The 22,407-nt window shown below is 38.2% G+C and overlaps 1 protein-coding gene across 2 annotated transcripts in view; it reads right to left on the bottom strand.

Moving 5' to 3' along the window:
• erbb4b (erb-b2 receptor tyrosine kinase 4b) overlaps positions 1 to 22,407 on the bottom strand; it is a gene marked incomplete at both ends in the record, with an annotated part of 235,030 nt that overhangs the window by 36,337 nt on the left and 176,286 nt on the right. For both annotated transcript variants that reach the window (XM_079465171.1, XM_079465170.1), the window contains 7 exons: positions 412 to 534; positions 2,492 to 2,624; positions 7,707 to 7,751; positions 9,515 to 9,669; positions 13,103 to 13,196; positions 16,363 to 16,495; positions 20,081 to 20,280. In XM_079465171.1, coding sequence (XP_079321297.1) covers positions 412 to 534; positions 2,492 to 2,624; positions 7,707 to 7,751; positions 9,515 to 9,669; positions 13,103 to 13,196; positions 16,363 to 16,495; positions 20,081 to 20,280 — 883 coding nt within the window. The remainder of the gene's footprint in view (positions 1 to 411; positions 535 to 2,491; positions 2,625 to 7,706; positions 7,752 to 9,514; positions 9,670 to 13,102; positions 13,197 to 16,362; positions 16,496 to 20,080; positions 20,281 to 22,407) is intronic.

The following is a 22,407-nucleotide window of genomic DNA, read 5'->3' as shown; positions in this document are numbered from 1 at the left end:
TGCAGTTTGTATGCGAGGATGCTGCTATACAGTTCATAAGGTGTTCCGGGTGGGTGCTCGTTGGTTTGGCTCAAGCCTAAAGAAGACTGTCTGCTTCTCAAATATGGCTCAGGTTCTCAATTAATATGAATATGTCCACAGGATACATTTTTTGTCATTTACTACATTTAAATTCCTTATTTAGACAAATAAAAGCAGCTCTTCTCAACAAGTATGTAGCACACATGGTCTGTAAGTCCACTACAAGTCAAGTCAAAGCTCATTTCTGGAGGTTTTGTAAAATCCCCCAAGTGTTCTAATTTTAAGCAATAGTAATGTTTATAATTGCTTAGTGAGTCATAAAATCACATCTGTAAAAACAAGCTAGGTTTCCTGCTTCAACATTACCCTCAACCACTTTGAGGTCATTACCTTGTAAACAGTGCCAAAGGCTCCGGCTCCGAGAATCTTTACCCTTTTCAGCTCAGTCTCCTTCAGAATGCGCAGCTGGGCCTGGTTAGGGGCCGCACCGCTGGGCGTTAGAGGCTCCACCAACTGAACCGTGCAAAACAAAAGCGTGAGGCTCCTTAAGTGATGTTGTAAATCTGGGACATTCAATCTGGACAATCAATTAATGTTCAACACTAACTCAAATCAATTGCAACTCATACACCACAGTTTATGAATTCCGTGTAATTTATTTATTCTTTCTGTGCTATTATGTGGTGCACATCCGAGTAAGGGTGTCCAATCAATGCATAAAAACCCCTGGCGATCAAGCAACCATTGAAATGCAAGAAAGGAACAGAGATAAGAGCAAAGCAAAGAGAGAAGATACTGGAACAATGACAGAGAAATAGGGAAGGTTAACCTGATAAAAAATATGAAGACAGAGGGTGGAGGAGAGAGAGGGAAAGCAAAATAGAGAAAGACAGAGCGTAAATCAGTCGTTCTATCGACCCTTCCCGACGTCCCCCGGCTCATCACAGCCGCCTGATTAAAAAACAATAGCACTTCTTCATTTAAATGGAATTGTAAATCAGGAGCCAGGACACAAGAAGGCGGAGGAGAGCCAGGGGAGGGGCTTTTCAAAGATGAGCTGTGATACGGGGAGCTTGCCGCACCAGCTGGTGCTGAAACACAGACCAGGAGCTGTCCGTGGTCCTGATGTAGCTCAGAGGTGCTGAAAGCCTAAGCAGAAATCATGGGGTTCACATTCAACTTAACTAGACAAACAAATTTTAGATCATGCATACAAGGGGATACTTGTGTTTTACTTGTGGTTATATGTTTATAACCTTAACAATATTATAGTATGTTTTTTTGTGTAACTTTATACAAAGAAAATATATGTGCTGTATTTCTCACCAAAGTTATTCATTGTTTTAAGTGCGAACCTTAAAAACAATAATTGGGAATATTAATAAAAAACTGAATTAAATGTTGTTTGACAATTATTCTAAACAAATTCAGGTTTGTGTCAATGAACAGTTTGTAAAGGCGAGGCTGTGTATATAACACATAAGAATGTTGAAAACGCTGTTTTAGACAGTTTGGGTTATTGGCATGTGTGATGTCCATTTTCACATCAAAAGTATATGATTTATTTTAGGAAGCAAACGTGGGCTTGCTCCACATTTTTGGAGATATTATTCTCTCTGCTCAGAGCCGCGGGTCATACGGATATATGCACATTTGAGGAGGAGGGGTCGGAACCTACGGATTCATACGCAACCTGCATTCTTATGAATCCTCCACCTACACATTGATATGAAAAACCTTGTGATATTAAGATGTATGAAATGAACAAGTACAAAGAGGGATAAAAAGAAAATGAGGACAGGTTAAAGGATTAAGAAGACAAATAACACATGAGTATAAAATCTACGATGCGAATATGCTTTGACATCATGCCAGCGAAGACCTGACTTCTCATTCATGTTTATATCGATTCAAATATAGCATTTAGTAGTGTCATCATTAAAATAAGACTGCCACATGTGACCATACAATCTTTACTAATGTGCCAAGTCATTACACTGCTTGGTAACAGTAAACAATTAGGATAATGATGTATATTGCCTAGCTAATGGATCACTATGATGATTATTTGTAATAAACGCAATTCTTTATTGAACATTTGAATTGTATCATAGTGCTGTTGCCCCAATAAGCCAGTCAAATCCATTTGTTACAGTGATTGAGCCCCGCTGTTCTGCAGGGGCTCTCGGGGCTTATTGCTTTTACTGATATCTGAACTGATTCATGACAGCTGATGCAATTAATACCACCGGCATGGAATTCTCTTGAAAATCTAAGGAAATTCTATCAGGAAATGATCTCACCCATCTCCTCTCACTAGTATGTACTTCCTCTCTCATTGAGATGCAGGGAGGGCCCACAGATCACACTCAGCTACTTGCTCTGATTGGCTCTTGACTTTTTGAGGTTTTCAGGACTCATGGAATAGAAGAGTGAGGTATATAAGGTAGGAAGCTTGAGCGTGTCTAACCTCAGTCTCCAGGAAGCGTCTCAGGGCTCTCTTCTTCTTTATGCTTCTCCTCCTAACTGATATTGCAATGCTCAAGCCCACGATGATCACCACAAACAGCCCACCGATAACCCCTGCGGCAATGAGCGGAGTCCTGAGCCAAAGAGAGGCAAAACAATTAACATTACAGGCCACACATATCAAGAAATTGAAATTTGGACATTTCAAAAATGACTTTAAATGCCCAACAAACATTTTATTCTCATATAATGTTTTATAAGAATAAATAACATTGAACAACATCTAATTAGATTGAATCATTACATATTATTAAAAAATAGATGAATTGTGTGTGGTTTAATATATGAAACAAAAATGAAGAGCCATATCATTCCAAAAGGTTTGAGCATGTCTTCAGCACAACAGAATGCTCATAAAAACAATTGCGAAACTAAAAGAAGATGGATATATTCATGACAGAATTTTCCTGTAAGTCAAAAGTGGAGTAACATCATCAAAGTGGGGTGGAAATGAAAAATCTTTCATCAATGAGCAGAAACCTGCAAAAAGCAATACTCTCAGACAGATGTTCAATAAGAACTAGATAAAGGCTTTCCAACTGATGTCATCTTGCATAACTTTGAGCATTCAGCATGAATTTCAGCATGAACATTAATGAAAGACCTAATTGAGGTAGCATGGAAGTGCCGCTGTGTTATTCGTAAACTGATCTATAGCATGTATACAATAGTGGTGAATGAGAAAGGTGTTCCTAAAAAACAAAGTCTTAAACTGCGTTTCAAACCTGGGATTAAAAGCTTAGAAAAGTGCAAATCATAAATTCTTAAAAACATTTAAAAAAGTTGTTTTTAAAGGGGATGTGCAACGGTGTGTCATGCATTCTGACTTCTTTACAATGTTTCACGGCTGGCTTCTTATGCTTGATACACTCCCCCAGTGTTCGTATAGGTTTGGGAACAGGGATAATGTGATGATGTATTGTGTGCTTGTGGTTTAGTTACGCCCCCCACCCGTCGTCTGTTTTCTGAAATAATCTTACAGCTGTATCTGTCTTGTATAAATGGGATCAAACTAAATACTATTCGAAGATACGAAGTATGCATTACTACTCTATAGGTGCTCAAAATGAATATGAGATTGGCTGAAACTGCGTCTGTTACATCCGCTTCAAGAAATGTAATTCAAAGAAACAAATTGAAGGAATTACTATGATGTTTCAAAGTAACAAACGGAAAATTATTCATTGTTATAAAATAAATAAAAATGTTAATGGTTATACAGTATTTGTAGGTCCTTAATCAAACATGATCATTGGTAACATTAACCCTGCTAACCTGCTGTCACATTCTTCTTATTTCTTCCAAAGAAGCACTGAAAATGCTATTCAAACATTTATTTATTCTCAAATAACAGTTGTGGAGTGCCCCCCCATTGCATTGTAATTAAAAGCAAGAAATATATATACTGTATGTTCAAATATTTAGGAATTTTGAGGATCATGTAAAGCATTTCAGTATAAATATAAACATATTAATACAGGTATAATAAAATATTATAACTTTGAATGGAAAAGCCATACATTGCTAATATGTAAACTTCTATTGACCGTTTAGGAACATAAATTAAAGATCAAAACGCAAATAATGATAGCACAAATTCTCTAATAAGAATGAATAAACAGATTAAAATAAATAGATCATTAATTTAAAATCATTAGTTTTTACAACGCTAGAGCGATTGCAACAAGCTGAAAATTGAACCAATGTATTCAATGTCCTATTAAAGGGACAACTGCTTGGAACTTGGTTGTTCCAAATATATTTGTTCTGTTAAATACAAAGGAATATATTTGAAAGAATGTCAGTAACCAAACAGATTTCACCCCCATTTACTGCTATAGTGAGATCTGTTTGTTACTCACATTCACCCAAATATCTTAATTTGTGTTCATCAGAACAAAGACATGTATACAGGTATATACAGAATCTACACTTTTCTTTGTTGAATAGTTCACTAGCAACAAGCCTGGGTTTAATTTTATTAAAGAAATGTTTGCACTCTGTTCCATCGTCCTGTGCTTTTATAGCTTGTTTTGTGCAAGAAAAGCTATCCTATCCATACACCTAGATGAAATATTGTGCCTTGAGACAAGAAAAGCCAGTCATTTCTGTCTAAAATTGAGCAAGGGGAAGCCAGACACCGTAAGATGGACTCTGTGGATGTTATTGTTTGGTCTTCTCTCCTGTGTAAACGTGAAACTGTAAATTTGTGGAATGAAAATGAAATCCCACCCAATAAGACGCGAGCGTGAAACATTGCCCGGGCATGATGAGCGATAGACTGCTAGATTATCTCTGGGCTAGATGAGAATCTCCCCCGTTAATTCGATATTGATCTGCAGTCACAATACAGAAGCTTATGGGCCGCCATAAGTATAGATCCCACTTGCACGAGGGAGCCGCACGCACTGACAATGAGCAGGCAATTAAGTTGATGCTGCATTGCTGTCAGCGTGTAGCGTAGTGAGCGGCTGCCGTATATTGCAGGAGATGCAGGACAGGGTGTCTGACATCTTGTTTTATGTAACCTGCCATGTCTTTTCCAAGCTAGCAAGAGACGATTTGAAGAGATAAAAAAGTCTGAAGTGCTATGAAAACACATGCCTGTATAAATGTGTTTTCAATGTCTAAATAATGATGGCATCTACTAAGCCCTACATTGCGTTTCTATCTTCTTTATGTGACTGTGCTGTTGTGAGCGTTGCCAATCATCTGCCTCACCTCAGACACACTAGAGACGTTCACGTCTCCCCAGAGTGTCTTTGGTCTCCAGGGTTACTGCTCTTTTTCTTCAGGGTTACTGCTTGCAGTCTGTAATCTAATAATCTGTCCAAACAACCAGCACACATTCTACAGTAGAGTTACTTGTATGTGTGAAAGTGAACAAGATTTATCTATATACGTAGAAAAGGCCTGTCACCTCTTTGCAAAGCGATCTGTGTCAACTGTTATTTTACTTAAAAAATATATATATTTAAAAATGTTTGGTAATGTGATTTTATTTTAATATTGGATATAGTTGTGGAATTTCTCGATTCTAAAACAAAAGTGTAGTCTTTATGTGTATTTTTGGAATTGGGGCAGATATTCTGTCTTTTATCCAAACAACTAGTAGTGCATTTAAAGTTTCCTTGGATTCAAACGACCTTCAATGACCTTGGCATAGCTACAGCCATGCTTTATCAGTCGAGCTACAGAAATATCAAACCTTAAACTGGATACAACTCAGGCTTAGTCCACACTTACGATGGTATTTTTATAAACAGAGTTTTTCCTTCCTTGTTTAAAAAACCCACATCCACACGAAGACGCAAAAACACGCTATGAAGTGCACACTAAAGCATGCCAAACTAACAGGTGGAGATAGAATCTTAACCATAAAGCCATGTTGGCCAATCAGAGGCCTAGAATCTGACATCAAACTAAGGAGATAGGGGCACCACATAACACGTCCGAAGAACCACACGACGCAAAAACCTCTTGTAAATTGTCTCTGTCTTCTGACTGTCTTCTTCTCTCTCTAATTCAGGGATGAGTTGTTGAGTGAGACTAGTTTCCCCGACTGACCAACCCTCCCTGCCTTTACTCGAGGACTGTTCAAGCTCCGCCCTCTGTATCGATGTCCTTTACTCCCACCCAGACTCCAAATTTGGACACTTGTCTCTCTGAACCGACAAATGACCGTTTCACCGTCAACACGACAACACTGAAACCGGAGTTTCTAAAAATCTTCACCCTTGCAGGACTTTTCAAAAAAGTTTGTTTTAGTGACTGAGTACTGTGTTTGCGTGTGGATGAACGGCCAGAACATACCCGTGTTCGTGTGGACAGGGCCTCAGATTTTAATGGAATACACTGGACCACCAAAACCACCAAATAGCAGAATCCTGCAGCTCCTTCTCATGACTTATTCAAACCCAAATAATCAAAAATGACATTTTTATCCTATAAGGCATGATGGCTGTGGCCCGCACCTAAGATTGGTGATTCTAAGTTTTGACTTCCTCCCTGCCAGCGCTCTGTATAACATCACGGTGGATTGGAAACAGCAAATGCATTTGCTCCGAGCACTTAATGGTATGTTGTTCCTGTTCTCCCATGAGAGCAAAGGAAAGTGATATCAATTTATCAAATATGATGCAAAGCAAATGCACTCACACACATACACAGAGGCCTCACAGCAGCACATTAATCACAGAACCGTGGCTTGGTCATTATATAACTTTCCATCTCCAACACCCCAACCCTGTCTGCTGTTGAGTTGAAAGGCAGAGAGGTTTTATGTTGAAAGGCAGCTGGGACTAAAACAATGACAAAGAGCAGAAAGCGGAGGGTACATTTTAATGTGCGATGTGGGGTTTAAAAGTTAAATAGTGAAAATGGTACACAGCGTGAATAACCGTGTTTCATCCATATGCGCTTTTCATGCCCAACAGAACAACTGTCTATAAATATAACAGATGACTTTTGGATTTTTTGGTCACAACATATTTCCTTTATTTAGATACGAGAGTTAGTTCTGATGAGTTGTGATAAATGTGTAAAAAATGCAGGCCATTTGGAAACAACAGTTATAAAATATTGATAAAACACTCTTTAAACATCAGTCAGGTCCCACTCTTTTGACATCAAGCAATTCATGCATTTATTTTTCTCATTCTTGCATGTTTTAAAACCAAAAGTAAACTGTCAGCTGCTTATTCGCTCGGGATGGAAACACATCATAGGAAAGATTCGATGTTCTATGTGGTCTTAGCTTTTGACTGCATGAACATTACGAAGTTAGAGGCTGTGTCATTGTGTGTGTGTGCTCCAAGTAGAATAATACAGAATTATGTGGTGACATGAATCTCTGGACAGTGATGCTCTATTGATGCCAGTGCGACTAGAATCTAGCTAGACGTTGGACGCAACACCAAAATAGCGGCCATGAATAAATGATGGCTTGAGGGAGGTCGAGTGAGACAGAAAATAAAGATGAGAGAGAAACTGGAGCCAAGATTCTGACCTTGCAAACCTACTGACAGTGGAAGTCACTGTGCCTTAGAGGATGAGTGTGTATTTGTGGAAGAGAAGAGAATGCATGCCACTCAAAGGATGGAGCCAAATATTAGACATGATTACTGTTTAGACATAAAATATAAACAATATTATACCTGTCCATCATGCCAATGCAGTCTTGTAGACGTGGTCCAGTGCATCTGAAACAATTAAGAAAGAAAAATACAAATAAATTAGTAAATCAGTTAAAACAAAGACATTGTCACATTGTTTAGTTGTGGTCCACTAATGTAACAAGATAAGCAAGTTTCAAGAGTGCTAAATTTCATCCAAAGGCTAGTTTACAGAGCCCAGATAAATAATAATAAATTAGTGAAATGTACGCCTTTGTAAATTTCGATACAACACCCTATAATATTCTATTAAACACACTTCTTCATTTACAAAGTGAATCTGGTAATGTAATAAATATCGATTTTTGGCATGTTTTTTTCCGAAGAAGTAATTAAAAAAGAATGTAATTATTCAAGTAAACAAGAAAATAAGCAGAGAGTGAGTGGTTATAATATTATTGTTAGATTAATATTAATGACACCGCTGACAGATTTGTTTGGCTGAATTTACACCGCAGCGCCTAATGCACAGAAGTCCAATTCTTCTACACAACCCTGATAATGTTTGACACAACTGTTTAGATTAAAACCAATTGTTTAGAATAGCTGCCATCCATATTCCGTATTGACAGTTTACACTTTGACAGAGTTCCATTTTCTTCAAGAACGATTGACTAAAATAAAAAGCAATAGTGACCTTGAGCTTCAAATTTACTGAATTGACAAAGATGATTATACAGTGCTCATGGAGAATAATAATCTTTGATCTAGGGTTTATAAAAAGGAATGAAAGGTTAATGTCTCTGTTACAGACAGTTTCTCTTTAGAAGGAGATTAGTGAAGACAGAAAGTGCGTGTGCGTGCATCTTTTAGTGGAAGTTATCCCATCTGGAGAGCTATTCCTCCATTCACAAGCAGATGTTTTTAAACAGCTTTACTTTAACCATATTCTCCCGCCCATTGAGAGTACAAGTCTCAAAGGGGTTGAGATGATCCTAAAAATGCAATATAAAAAAGGATCTTGGGGATATAACTTTTCTGCAATATTTAAAATGTAGGTGCAAGGTAAGTCAAGAAAATTTAAGGTACGATTTCACAGAAGCAAAAGTCTTTTTTAAATGCATATACATTCGTCAAAATGTATGGGGAACACGAGCATAATACATAATAATACATATATACTACAGATGTAAAGATGAGACAATCATCATTTGCAGGCTTTCATGTGACAGGGAAGAAAACACAAATCCTGTGTAAAGCGAGAGTGCCCGATCCCCACAGTGGACTTTTTGTGCAGGAAATCTGAGCTGTCACTCATCTAAACCCAGAGGACCTGAGGTTAAGCTTCAGGTGCCCAGCAGGATAAATTTGGAGAGCGTGATGGTTATCATTTAGTCCAAAGTTAGATCGCCGAGACACAGCAAGGGCAAACTCTTTCTTCTAAAATTAATGACGGTTTATGCACAGGCAGCTCTGAGGACACAAGCGCTCTTAAAAGGGTCAGTGAATTGAGGAATAGGTTCTCCGAACATCCTCGGGCTAAAACTGACGTAGCAAACAAGCACATGAATTAGTCTATGTGAAAGCACTGTTGGTTTTTTTGCTTTAAAAATGGAGAGGAAACACCCCTTTCTAATATTTAATGAAAGTAGGTTACACAATATTTATAAAACTATTCTGCTATTTTAAACTATATTGCTACATTACAAAACGTAAATAATAGACAAGCAACGTATTTTTAATGCGTGCCCTTTTTTTTAAAAGCACCTGCCGTCTTTGTCGTGACACCATTAGAAATACTGCACGTAACACACACACAACTTGCAAACATTTAGCAAACACATCCATACCCCTGGGAACAGTTGACATGGCAAGGGTGACACTCATTGTTGGCCTCTGCATATTTGAAGATGAAGCTGTTTGTTCCCTGGAGGCCATCAGGGCATTTCTCCACACAGTTGGGCCCGTCTTTAGAGTGAAGGCATTTAATACAGTGATCAGGACCCTGTGTGTGAGGAAAAAGAGAGGGAGAGGAGGTAAAAGGAGACATAAAATACCAGCGAGCACTGATAATAACCATCCCTCACCACATACACAATGACCATAACAATCAGCCGGCGCAGGATTTATGGTGGTAATATGGAAAGAGGAGGCAGAAGAGGGGGAATTGTTAGCTCGGATATCAATATAAGAACTGTTAGAGTCACACAGGCACCTCATCAACTAAAAGAAAAATAACACTTTGCAGACAATATAAGAATACGCTCGTTCCTTTAAAGGTCCGGCGTGCGCGTTGCACTCACATCACCTTGAGAAACATCTGCATGCAAATACTATAAGCCTGCCGAAGATATATGCTTCTATAGGACTGAACCTCTTATGAGAAATGAATAAATGCCTTCATTTCACGCCGTACACCGTCTCTGATGCAATAAAGCAGCACCGAGTATACGGCCATGCAAGCCAGACAGAGAACAACCAGCTCCACTCTGTGAAATCTGCCGCTTTCGGCAAACATATGCACGATTGATATGAATTAGTTGGTGGAGCCGTGGCCTAGTACTTACATAATGCCAAAAAGGAGGGAAAAGCTTGACTAGCCTAGCATGATTTTTTCTTTCTACATTGGATTATTCATTAATGAATTGCATTTGTCATAATTAGCTTTTAATTGGGAATGTTGACTGTACAATTTGGCATTGATAAAGAACGGCTATAAAGCATTTTAGCCAGTATACAAGGCGACATTTCCCATCATCCTCTGTGGCAGCAAAGAAAGAAATCATCAAATACAAAGATAAAGCAATGTGGCAAAAGTCTCAATCAAAGCAATCAATCAAGGTCTTTCTTCTTCTGTAAATAAAAAAGCGAAACCACAATTTAATACAGACCAAAATAACTTGAATGTGTGTCACGTTACGTCAAACTCGATACAAACTAGCATATAGGAGCATCCCACAAGGAGCCGGCAGCCTTACTGAGCATCCATCGAGCTTCTAGGAAAGACCAATTATTACATCTCAAAACAGAGATAAGGGTTGTGCAGAAACTCCTCCAAGGCTGAATAAAAAGAAGCTAATCTGAGTCTCAGGTAATTGTGTTGCTTCTCCAGACACCTGCTGCATGAACATCTTTATTTCCTCTCCACTAAAAATGAACAAACTATCTGTTAGTGTTGTTTAATTACGCCTTTGTGCAGCAGATGTTTCCTTGTTGTTTTACGGATAGGATAGACCACTCAACTGTAAACAAGCTAATAACAATAAACACCGTAAGAGCAGGCTAGTCTTAGCTTAAGGGGTAATAACATTCATGTGTCTCCTCCTACTACAAAGCTGTGCAAGTTTGTAAATTGTCTAGATGATGCAGTGGAGAGCAATTCGACCACTTACACGAGAGGTCTGAGAAACATGAGACATGATGCAGACGTGTTATGTGTACTGTAAATGCATCCGGATGTTCAAGATGTATAATTTCCACACAATATATGTGAATGAAGTCTAAATACCCCTCATCTATGGCTATACCAAGAAATTCTAAATGAAGTACAACATGAAAGTATGTCTCTATTCTCGAATAAGAATTTCAGTCCTCTCTTAGATAACACACACATATACAAGTTTCAGTAACTCAGATACTAAGATCCTTGGTAGACATCTGACAGACTTTGGTTACTCAGATGGGTTTATGGGTAATATATTGTTCGGGTTATGGTTTGCCTGTAGGAAATTGTAATAATCTTTATTATTATTTCAATAAAATCTAGGGATCTAGCAAAGAATCTACATAAAAGAGAGAATATCGGTTATATAAAGAGGCTTACTGTTCTGGGCTGCCAAACTGCTAAAGAAAGTAAGGACACGCACAGTTTTACAGAGTTTGTGTCTGACTTGAGTCTCGATGGGCTCATGATCGCGTCATCTGCGAGACCTCTCAGTTCGAGTCGAGCAGACAACAGCCCGAGGCCTTGGAGCATTAGAGACGGATTGGCAAAAGCCTCTTTGTGCGACACACAAACACACGAGTGCAAGACCACGTTGTCATCCATTTAAACCAAAGCGCCCGAGGCTGTTTTGAAAAAGGTACAGAGTTGAGCACACAGCCTATCTGTGGGAATGCTCCCCTAGTCTGATCAAATTCATGGACGTCAAAACAGCTAATTCGTCCAACTCTCAGGTCCCTCTTTGGGGCAGGGCGCTCTGTAAACACTTGCCAAGATTAGGCAACTTAATCTACTTTCTCACTAAATTAACAAGAAGCTAAATCAATCCCAGAGCAGCAAAAGTACACTTCAGGAAGGGATTCAATTAATCATTGGACCAAGCCAATCGAAATCAGAGTCTGCTGTTCAGCCCGGTATGTGCTCCAAGGTAATAGATATTGAAAGAGATCACGTTGAATTAAAATAAACATACATCCAGAGTCTACAATGAACACTGGCCGGAGACCGAATGCAAGTAAAAAATTGTCTTTGGAAAGAAAAACGCTCCATTTTTTATTAGGTAATGCAACTTTACAATATTAGAATGATAGTCTATAATGATAGAACCTGTTAGACATACAAACAGCTAAATGTCTTGTCATTGCATGTTAAATGAAAAAATATATATTTCTGTTGACAATAAAAGAAGATATTTTAAGAAATGTTTCAGTTCATTCAATTCAATGGAGGAGTATTTCAAAATGACTTATTTTGCATTCTGCAAAAGAATGGAAGTCATGATTTGGCACAACATTTATAAATAATTTTCATTTTTGGATGAACAATACCCTCTTATCCATCAAAATGAAAATATAAGGAGCGCAAAATCACAATCTCAACAGTTTTTATGACACTTGAATATGTGAATATGTGTGTGTGTCAGACTGGTCTGGACAAATAGGCCAGGCAAAAAAAAAGCTATAAAACCATACATACCCAATAATGTTATAAATATTGCAAAATACAGTTCATGTTCCAGAAAGACAAAGACATGGCTTTTAAAATTCCCCCCATTTTTAAACAGAGACATATAGTCCATTACAGGCAGAATGCATGATTCTGTTCAGAAATATTTTTTGTCATGCTGGTTGGAAATCTCTTCACATCCTGATAGCAATCAAGAAGTATGGTGGTCAACAATGTTTTTGTATTTATATGTCGCCTGTGAATGGCATGTGACCAAAAAAACGTTCGACCAATAAAAACATTCTGGCGATAGCCATTGGTTGAGACTGGTCCTGTTTACATATTCATCCAATGTAATTTGGATGTAAAATCCAAAATACTGCTCAGGCTGACTGTTCAGTCATGGTGGAAGCAATAATGAAGATCCCTTACAAAAAAGCTTCAACAAATTTGTATTTACTGTAACACCATGTTATTTTAAGGATTATATGACTGACTCAATGAAAATGGTTCACTAGGTGAAAAGCAAACATGCAGAGATGAAACTCACAGGTCCAGTGCAGGTAAGACCATCATCTTCAGCCACCTCACACTGTGTGTCACACTCTAAGCACATTGAGCCATTAGTAAATTCCCGCACGTCCCTGCAAGAATGAGAGAGAGTAGAAAAAAAGAGAAGGATTGGGTCACATGGTACATCACAATAACATACAGTAACAATTTGTAACAGTATTAGAGAACATTGGTATTTCATCCAAAGGGTCTAAACAGCGTTTATCACTCAATCATCACTAATCTTCAAAAGGATGTCAATTTTCAAACTAGATGTTAAATGATTACATACATTCAGAGACCCGAATTAGAACTGAGTCGTACAGTCAGGAAAATTCAAAGCAGCGCTATGTCACACACACCGAACCATTGTGAAATCACAGCCAAAAGAAAATTCAGTCCCTGAGATGCTGCACGGCCGTACACGGGTGACAGTGGAATCTAACACATTTGTCTGGTGTTTATAGCACTTGTGGTTCACATCTCAGATGCTACTACGATATCTAGCAACAGCTGGCAAACACATTTATCATTGACCAAAAACAAGCAGTCATGGCTTTCACCACCTATCCGAGTGACAATTCATCAGGTGAGCACAGGGGCACATCTAACCATCATGCTAAGAAGATCAGCCAAGGACTTTTGAAACAAACAATCACAAAGTGCTTCAACACTTTCGTTTTGTCATCCTGTAACTCTGGTGGACATTTTGAAACCTGACATCAGTTGGAAAGAGATATGATGTATGGTAGCCCAGTGGGGGAGACAGAAGAAATACGAATATGTGAAGATGTATGCCACCTTCCCTGTTGAAAAAAACATTATATGCTGGTAAGGTAGGTTTTGAAGCATGGTAGCTGAAGCCGGTTTGTGCTGGTTTAAGATGATCATGTGCTGGTTTAAGCTGGTCATGAGCTGGTTTAGGACCAGTTTAAACCAGCTCAGGACCATCTGAAACCAGCACGTGCTTTCAGCACCAGCTACCATGCTTCAAAACCTACCTATCAAGCATATGCTGTGTTTTTCAAAACTTCAGACTGGAGATCAGACTGCCTGAGCAACATGTTAATTTCATTGAAACTATATGTATATATATCCAATTCTGAACCGTACTTCCAAGAAACCATTCGGCTCTTGACTTTTTGTCAATTTTGTCCTAATTTAAAGTGAGTCGTCTTGTGTGAACAGTGGGTGCGACCGCAGAGATCAGAGACAGAGCAAACACAGACTCTGTGATCACCTTGAAAAAACAGATACATTCACACACAGACACACAGATATCGGAACACTGGGTGGCAAGGATGACACGTAACAGTGCGAGACAGTGGTGCGTCTGTGCACCTGTAGCCTTGCCGTACCTCTCTGAACCCGCCTCCCGCTTCTCGACAATGTCGGGCCTGGTGAGCAGCTTGGGCCTAGAGCCAGACAGTCTGCAAGGCAAAAGAGTCATGTGGGACGATCACAGGGTGAACCAGCCCTGAGCTACACACAGCCTTCAATAAACAAATGCACCCTGCTCGCTGATTCACTGTCAATCACTGACAGAGAAGACAAGTGACATCACCAAGTAAAGTGATAGTTCATCCCAAAATGAAAATTCTATCATCATTTATCACACTCCTGTCATTTTAAACCTGTATGACTTTCTTTCTTCCGCAGAACAAAACAAAGATTTTTTGAAGAATGTTGTTAACTGGCACGTATGAATTGGTTTTGTGTCCATACAATAAAAGTTAGCGGGTGCCGCAGCTATTCGTCTACCAACTTTTTGTCAAATAGCTTCATTTGTGTTTTGCGGAAGGAAGGACGTCATTCAAATTTAAAGTGTCAAGAGGGTGAGTAAATGATGACAGAATTTTCATTTTTGGGTGGACTATCACGTTAAGCCCACAATTAAGGGACACTTTCACGAATGGGGTTGCATATGTGGGAAACGGCCAGTTATACAAATTTTGATTAAACTAAATCTAAATGAAAGCTTAAGATTTTAAAAAGGGTAGCACTACAAATCAAAACTATTGGATACCATCAGAATACCACAGATAAGATCACAAGAGTTCTCGCAACAATAAAATGGGATTACGAATTAAAAAGCATAGATTTTTCTAGGGGACAAGTAAAACGGCATTTGTTGTTGTTCCAGAATGTGAATGTGTGTGCTTATTGTCTTGTTTTAGCTCTGGGCAAAGGAAAAAATAATAATAATAAAATTTGACTGGTTCATTCAGTCAAATCAATCAAATGCTGATATTCGTCTTTCCCTTCGAGCGTTATGAAGGCACAAAACAAATAAAGAGGGAATTCAAATCCAATCTCCGATTTACCTTTTCGACAACACTGATCAACAGTTTCATTGTGTATTTATTCTTTTTTTATGCAAAAAAAAACAAGGCCAGCGTATCCCTACAAAACAATAGAAAACCCCTTTTTCAAAAAGGATAGACTAGACCAAGATGAATTATGGATAGTTTGTGTTAGGTCCATGCGTAAATGACTTGCGAGTTTTCATTTTAAACTGAATTTGAAATGTACATACCGCTCAACAACCTCTTACTGTAATCTTTGCTGACTAAAGAAAAACAACAATGACAAGAAAAGACAGACCTACTGCACATAACACGTTTTTCTAAAATGTATACACATAAACGTTATAATGTATATATTCTGTAAAGCATATACTAAATCCTTACATGTGCACTAAATCCTCCTGTCTACCCAAGAAATTTTATCCAGGGCTTCTGATTCTTCACACGTCGCCATATTTGATGTAGACATCACATGAGGCTTGAGATGAACCCAAGCTCATCTTGCTCACCCAAACACTGCTATTTGTTTATCAGCTCAACCTAGTTTATCGCAACCTGCCTTTCAAAGCCTGAGGACACGCTGCTCTGATGTTTTGTGCTTGTTTGCCTAGAGGATGCAGGCATGCATCTTTGTGAAATCCCCAGGGACCAAAAATGGCTACAACATTAGCAAGACACGCCTCCTACAAGTGAACATGAATGAACGATGAATAAACAAAAGGTTCGATTTCCCTTTCAGAATAACTTCAGCATGCTTTTGTCATTAAAAATGTAAAGATAGAAGCACTGTCACAAAGTCTTTAAGATCCTCATTTATATGTAAGCTGCTCCGTCATTTTGACCCAGATGCACATTTGAGTACACTATGGAAAGTTAAATAAAATGGAGGAATGTACTGTATATTAGTAAAGATCTTGCACAAATCAACCATATATATAATTGAACAGCTTACCCTTCATGCAGGTTGCAGGACTCTACACAGGTGCGGCCCCTGCTGAAGAACCGACAGGACAGGCACTGGTCAGGCCCCGGACCCCAGCAGCCGGCATCCGAACACAATGGATCACATACCATACGGTCTAAAACTGCAAAGGAATGCAAGTAAATGGCTATAAAAGTTGTTCTATTCAATAAAATGTGCTAGGACTATATGCATGTACTAAACAGTGTTGCGAAAAAGTTGTAATACTATAATTCCACACTGGCAATTCCATTATTAAGAGACAGAGCTCTAATTAAATTTTGTTATTATTCATACCAAATGTCACAACGACAAAGTAATTTATGTCCATAGTTGCAATTCAATTTGCTGTATGCTCCTCTCGGAACGTTGCTGTCGTACCCCCTACCTAGTCTACAGTCTATGCACTCTATAGAAGAAACAAATCTTGTCAAATTATGATTGAACAACACACACACCATCTTGTATGGTCATGGATCTCTAACAGTTGTAAAGGCTGGTTGGATATGAACTGCTGTATTTGGAAATTAAATTCTGAAAGGACAGAATGGTCCAAACGCCCACCCACTGAGGAGCTGGATACTGCAACAGCTGTGAGAGTCGCAAAATAATGCTGACACGATAGCCTACTTGAAGAGGACTCATAGACACGTGTGACAGATGCAGTTCTAACCTCTGAAATAAATCAACTTCTGAAACGAATGGGAAGTTGACAATTGAAGGTCCAAAAGAGAGAGACCATAAAAAAAATTTTAATCCAATGATCTAAAATCGATGTTTAAAAAAGACAAACAGAGATAACATGGATCAGGTTTTGGAAGTGTAGTGAAATGTTGTCATTGAAGGCAGGGTTGGCATTTTTTTCAAAAATGCTTTAGAAAGCTGAGATACGCTTTCACGCGCAAAATAAAGACTCCAGCAAAGAGACGTTGGAGAGCAAGATCATCTAAACATCAGGCACATGGGGGTTGCTTTGATTCGGATCAGTAACATGGGCTGATCTGGAACCATTGTGCTGCCTGTATATACTCGTGTCGTCTTCACTTAATTTATTAATTTGCTTTATTATTCACATGGTAAAAACTATGATAAAGCTAAGCATTTCATGTCTGCGTTGCACAGCATGTTTGAGGGCGTGTTCCTGTTTGGTATTGATTTCAAATACCAAAAACAGTTCACAGAAATCAGTTACCCTACCTTTAATGCATAAGAGGATGTACAGTATCGATCAAATACAATGGAGAGGAAGATATTTAGAAAAAAGTTTACAGAAAAAGTATTTAAAAAAAGTTTTGTAATTTTACTGTATGTTTAGTCATGGCAATATACAGACAATAAAGCAACAAGCTAATAAAGGATTTTGCCTATTTGTCTCAGACCTTTGGGCCTCTGCATCTTATCATTCACATTATTATTTCGAAAAGCAATTCCTTGATATTGATTTGACTTTACTGAACACAAATGATCAGCTTTGGTGGCGTATTTTCCATGTGGCATTATCATTATATTTAAAAAATCAAAGATGATCAGCAACAAAAAAAATGTAAACACTTCAGACAGAACTACAGAAAGTCTTCAGAAACAACACATGGTTGGTTGGTTTCTTAACGCAGACGAATAGGAAACACTTTTTGTGTTAGATTGTTCAAAAGCAACCCAACATCAAAGTTTTGTCCTGGTTAAAAAACCCACATATTTGGGATGTGCTGACGTCAAAAGAAGCGCTAGATTAGTTTCCAGGGACACAGGTAAGAGCTGGAGGGATCGGTGCAATCGACACAAGGCTATGGTTGACGCGAGACAAACAATTGCTGTTGCATCACAACATCCTGCGTAATGGAAAAAGAGGACTTTTTACATAATAATAAATATAACAAGAAGGAGACAAATCCTCGACACACTGGAGAAAGTGCAGTCCCTTAAGTGATTATAGCTTCTGGAAAAAAAATCACATCTGAAATGTCAGAAATTGTTGCCGTCTCTGTCTGCAATTAATTCGCCACAACGGCTTACGGAGCAACTCAACATTTGTAAAAAATGGATAATAAGATTGTCAACCTGTGCTAAAAACGCACCCTATTATGGGTCTTAGAAAAAAGTCACTTCAGGTTTAAGGTCCTTAGATGTGTTTTGGGCCCCGGGTATTTACATTACATCTACATTTATGTATTTGGCAGACGCTTTTATCCAAAGCCACTTACATTGCATTATACTAGGCCTATACATTGTATCTGAGTATGTGCAATCCCCTTGGATCGAACCCATGACCTAGGCGTTGCGAGCGTCATGCTCTTACCACTGAGATACAGGAAAGCATTTCTGAAGGGTAAAAGGGTGGCATCCTAGGGGCCTGCTTGAGCCCACACAGTCAATGGTTTTCACAACGGAGGGAAACATCTAGATGCCTCGTGACCCTTCCATCTGCTAAGAAACTCTGGACCCTCATGTCCCCCGGTGGGCTCAGTGAGGTGTACTCACCCAAGCAGAGGTAAGGGTAGCGGCACCACCCTGACAGAGTTTAGTGCCTTAAAGTCAGCGCGCTCTGAATGAGATGCCGTGAACCCTCACAGCGGTTAGTCAGGACACAAAACAGCTGGGGGTCTGAGACGGGTACTGGGACAAACGAATGACATCCGGTCACCCCCCAAAATGACCGGGACCTCTTCTTACAGGTCATACTTTGCACATAGCAGGTATATTAGGTTTTTGATGTAAGATTGGTCTTTTTTGAATGGATATTACAACATTCTCGCACTAACGGAGGCCAAGAACTGTGATGAGGTGATGACATATTGATTTTAGCTGATGTACTGCAAGTATACTTCTTGAGTTTAAAAAACTAGTTTCATAACTTTTATCTCAGTAAATGAACCCAACCATAAAAAATAAATAGCTCCTAGGAAGCATGTTTTGAAGGAATTGTTCACTTAAAAATTTAAGTTCTGTTTAAAGGGTGCAGAATTTAAAGCAACAATGAGCCGTTTTTCGACCTTAAAATAATCTCTCTAAAAAATTTTTTTGTGGTAGGACAACTCTTAACTGGACGAATTTTAGTACCGCTGCTACCTAAGCAGCCCTCTATTGGCTGAAATCCCACTTGCACCTTTGGTACGCAGGTAGGTTCACAAGAACCGCCCTTCACCTGCTATACGGCATACGTCACGTTTTACAAACAAATAGACTCTGTTACTTTACTTTTCGGTTACTTTACCTGATCGGTGGACATATAGTATTTTCTAAAGGACGTATCTGGTTTGTAAACAAATTCACGTTTATCGCTGACAAAGTGAAAACTTTGCGACAGTATTTACAACACACGTATCAGACAATTGCACTTATCAACCACATGGGGTAACCATACATCAAAACGGCTCGTTGTAGCTTTTAACTATGGGAAATCTTGTGTGTTAATAAACATCGCAGACTAAAGCCTTGTATATCCATGTCCCGAGGAAACATTTGTTGCTCATATGTATGAAAACGTTTTAGCTACAGTAATATACAGCTATACTTTATGAATTGCAAACTCAGTTGAATCTATATCTAATTCTCCAAAGCAAAACGGAAAAGACCAATTAAAAAGGTAATACCTAAATATGAATATATATCTCGTAGGCTTTGAAAGAGCAAATTTGAACAAATCTAGTTTTTCGCCCATAGGAATAAGATAAACGTTCTCAAAATAAATGGTACAGAGCAAGAGACTCACTGCACTCTTTGGGGTCCCGGTTATTGCGGATCAAGGCCTTCTGGGTGTTGGTGCGGAAAAGGCGCGTCCAGTTGACTGTGTTGTAGTAGCAAAGTTGGCTGTTGTTGGAGATGTAGATGTTTCCTGCACTAACCTCATTGAGCGACTGCAGCTGCAGTGAGGAAATCCACTGCTGCTTTAACACCAGTAGAGAGATGCCACTAAAAAGAAGAGAACAAAAGGAAAAGTTTGTTTCAAAACAAAAAATCTAGATAAATCACTACACACATGATATATATATATAAATGTAGTAGTTCACAGTTATACAAAAACTACAAATTTTCCATTTTTATTTATGCTATGAATACATGAAATAAATCATGTTATGCAATGAACATGTTTCTTTAGCTCATTTGAATTCCAAGTATATTAAATAATCTTCAATGAATCATAGTCATACATCCACTTTATAAAATATATCTCAAAAAGTTTACATGAAAAGACAGAGTTTGGATAACTCTGCTCAGCTTGGTTTTGAGACTGAACAAACACTGAATGGTGATCAAAACATCTAAGAGCAATCTTAAAAAATGAGATCGCTTCATAATTTCATAAACAAAGGGAATTATTTGTCAGTACGACAGTGCGATGTTGCTATTCCAAAGCAAGTGTTCAGCTTTCGTCCCCCATCTACAGGCGGTAAGGATCTCCCACTGCAGATTTGTTGAGATCGGTTAATCGGGGCCATAATCACGGCAGTGTTTTTTAATCACAGGCGGGCGTGCTGAAGAGCACATCAAAGAGGCTTTGAGACGGCCGTCAGAGAGAGTCAGAGAGCTGAACGTGCAGGTGCACTTAGACACTGACATCGCTCTCATCGCACTGACCTGACTCTCTAAGAGATCCCTTCCGCTCTCTCTCTTCTCCGTGTTACATGTATTAGACGCTGTGTTCTTCTTTAGTGTATTACGTGACAGACACTAATAGGTACTGTGGTAATGCTTTCAGCAAATGATCCTGCAAATGTTAAAACTGGCTGGCGGATACATTCATGCACCCTTCTCTTTTTGCTTCTCCTGGTTCTTTAACTGATCAAACGGTTTTGGAACTGTGTGAATGGAGCTTTTCACTGCAACTCTTTGAACTCTTGTCCAGAAAGGCTCGGCATCTTTAAGAACACAAAATCTATCCAACATGGACCATAAAGGCTGAGATGAAATGCATATTATATGTGGAGGGGATGTTGTGAAAAAAGTTTGCGTTTATGAAATCACGTAAACATAAGAGTTTGGTTCCAAAATTTTACAAAATCATGTTTTTTATTGTGTTAGTTAGCTGTATTTCTTGAGTGATTATGGCTTGAATCAAAACAAACCAATTGCAGTGTGTTTGATAATAATTGGAATGCCTAAAAACACGATGATTGAATTTATCACATTTTCATTGAGATATCTCATTTTGGAACAAAACTTTTCATATATTACAAACTAAGCTTAAGGTGTAAACGCTGTACCTTTTATAAACATGTTGTTTGTTTATGTAATTTTTTTTGGCTTAAGTAATAACATACATCCGGGGAATGATTTTTTAAGTTTTTCTGAATGAAGGTATGTGTTTAGATAAAATTATAATTATGTTTCATTCTGTAAACTACTAACAGTATTTCTTCCAAATTTCAAATACAAATATTGCTTCTATTTGCATTTATTTGTAGAAAATGAAAACTGAGGAAATGGGTTTGAATAAAAGAAAAAATGCTCTGTATTTTCTCAGTTCATATTCACTTTTAAGCAATATAACAGTTATATTTGTATTGAGGAAAAGTTCAAAAATATGTTTTATTTGATAACTTCGTTTATTTGATTTTATCACAGTTTTCATGTGTCTGTGTTTTCACTGTCAGTCTTTCACATTGCTGTTGGTTGTCTTTATGTCACTCCTGAGGTTTGATATTGTGGACATTTAACAGACAGTGGACTGTAATGGCTACAATACATCTAGAAATGCTGATTAAATGACAATTTTAAATGATCTCGTAATATTTTTGCGGCTGTACATTTGTATATCTGTACATCTGTTTGCCATGCTAAGCAGCTCTCTGTTGTCAGAAATACAACCCGATTCCGGAAAGGTTGGGACGTTTTTTAAATTTGAATAAAAAGAAAACTGAAGAAATTTCAAATCACATGAGCCTATATTTTATTCACAATAGAGCATAGATAACATAGCAAATGTTTAAACTGAGAAATGTTAAACTTTTATCCACTAAATTAGCTCTTTGTAAACGTAATGCCTTCAACAGGTCTCAAAAAATTTGGGACTAATTTAGTGGATAAAAATGTAACATT

This window comes from Barbatula barbatula (assembly GCF_947034865.1).
Source record: "Barbatula barbatula genome assembly, chromosome: 9".
In the NCBI taxonomy this organism is placed as follows: Eukaryota; Metazoa; Chordata; class Actinopteri; order Cypriniformes; family Nemacheilidae; genus Barbatula; species Barbatula barbatula.
Note: the sequence above shows the minus strand (reverse complement) of the source record. Positions and strands in the feature narration are given on the sequence as shown.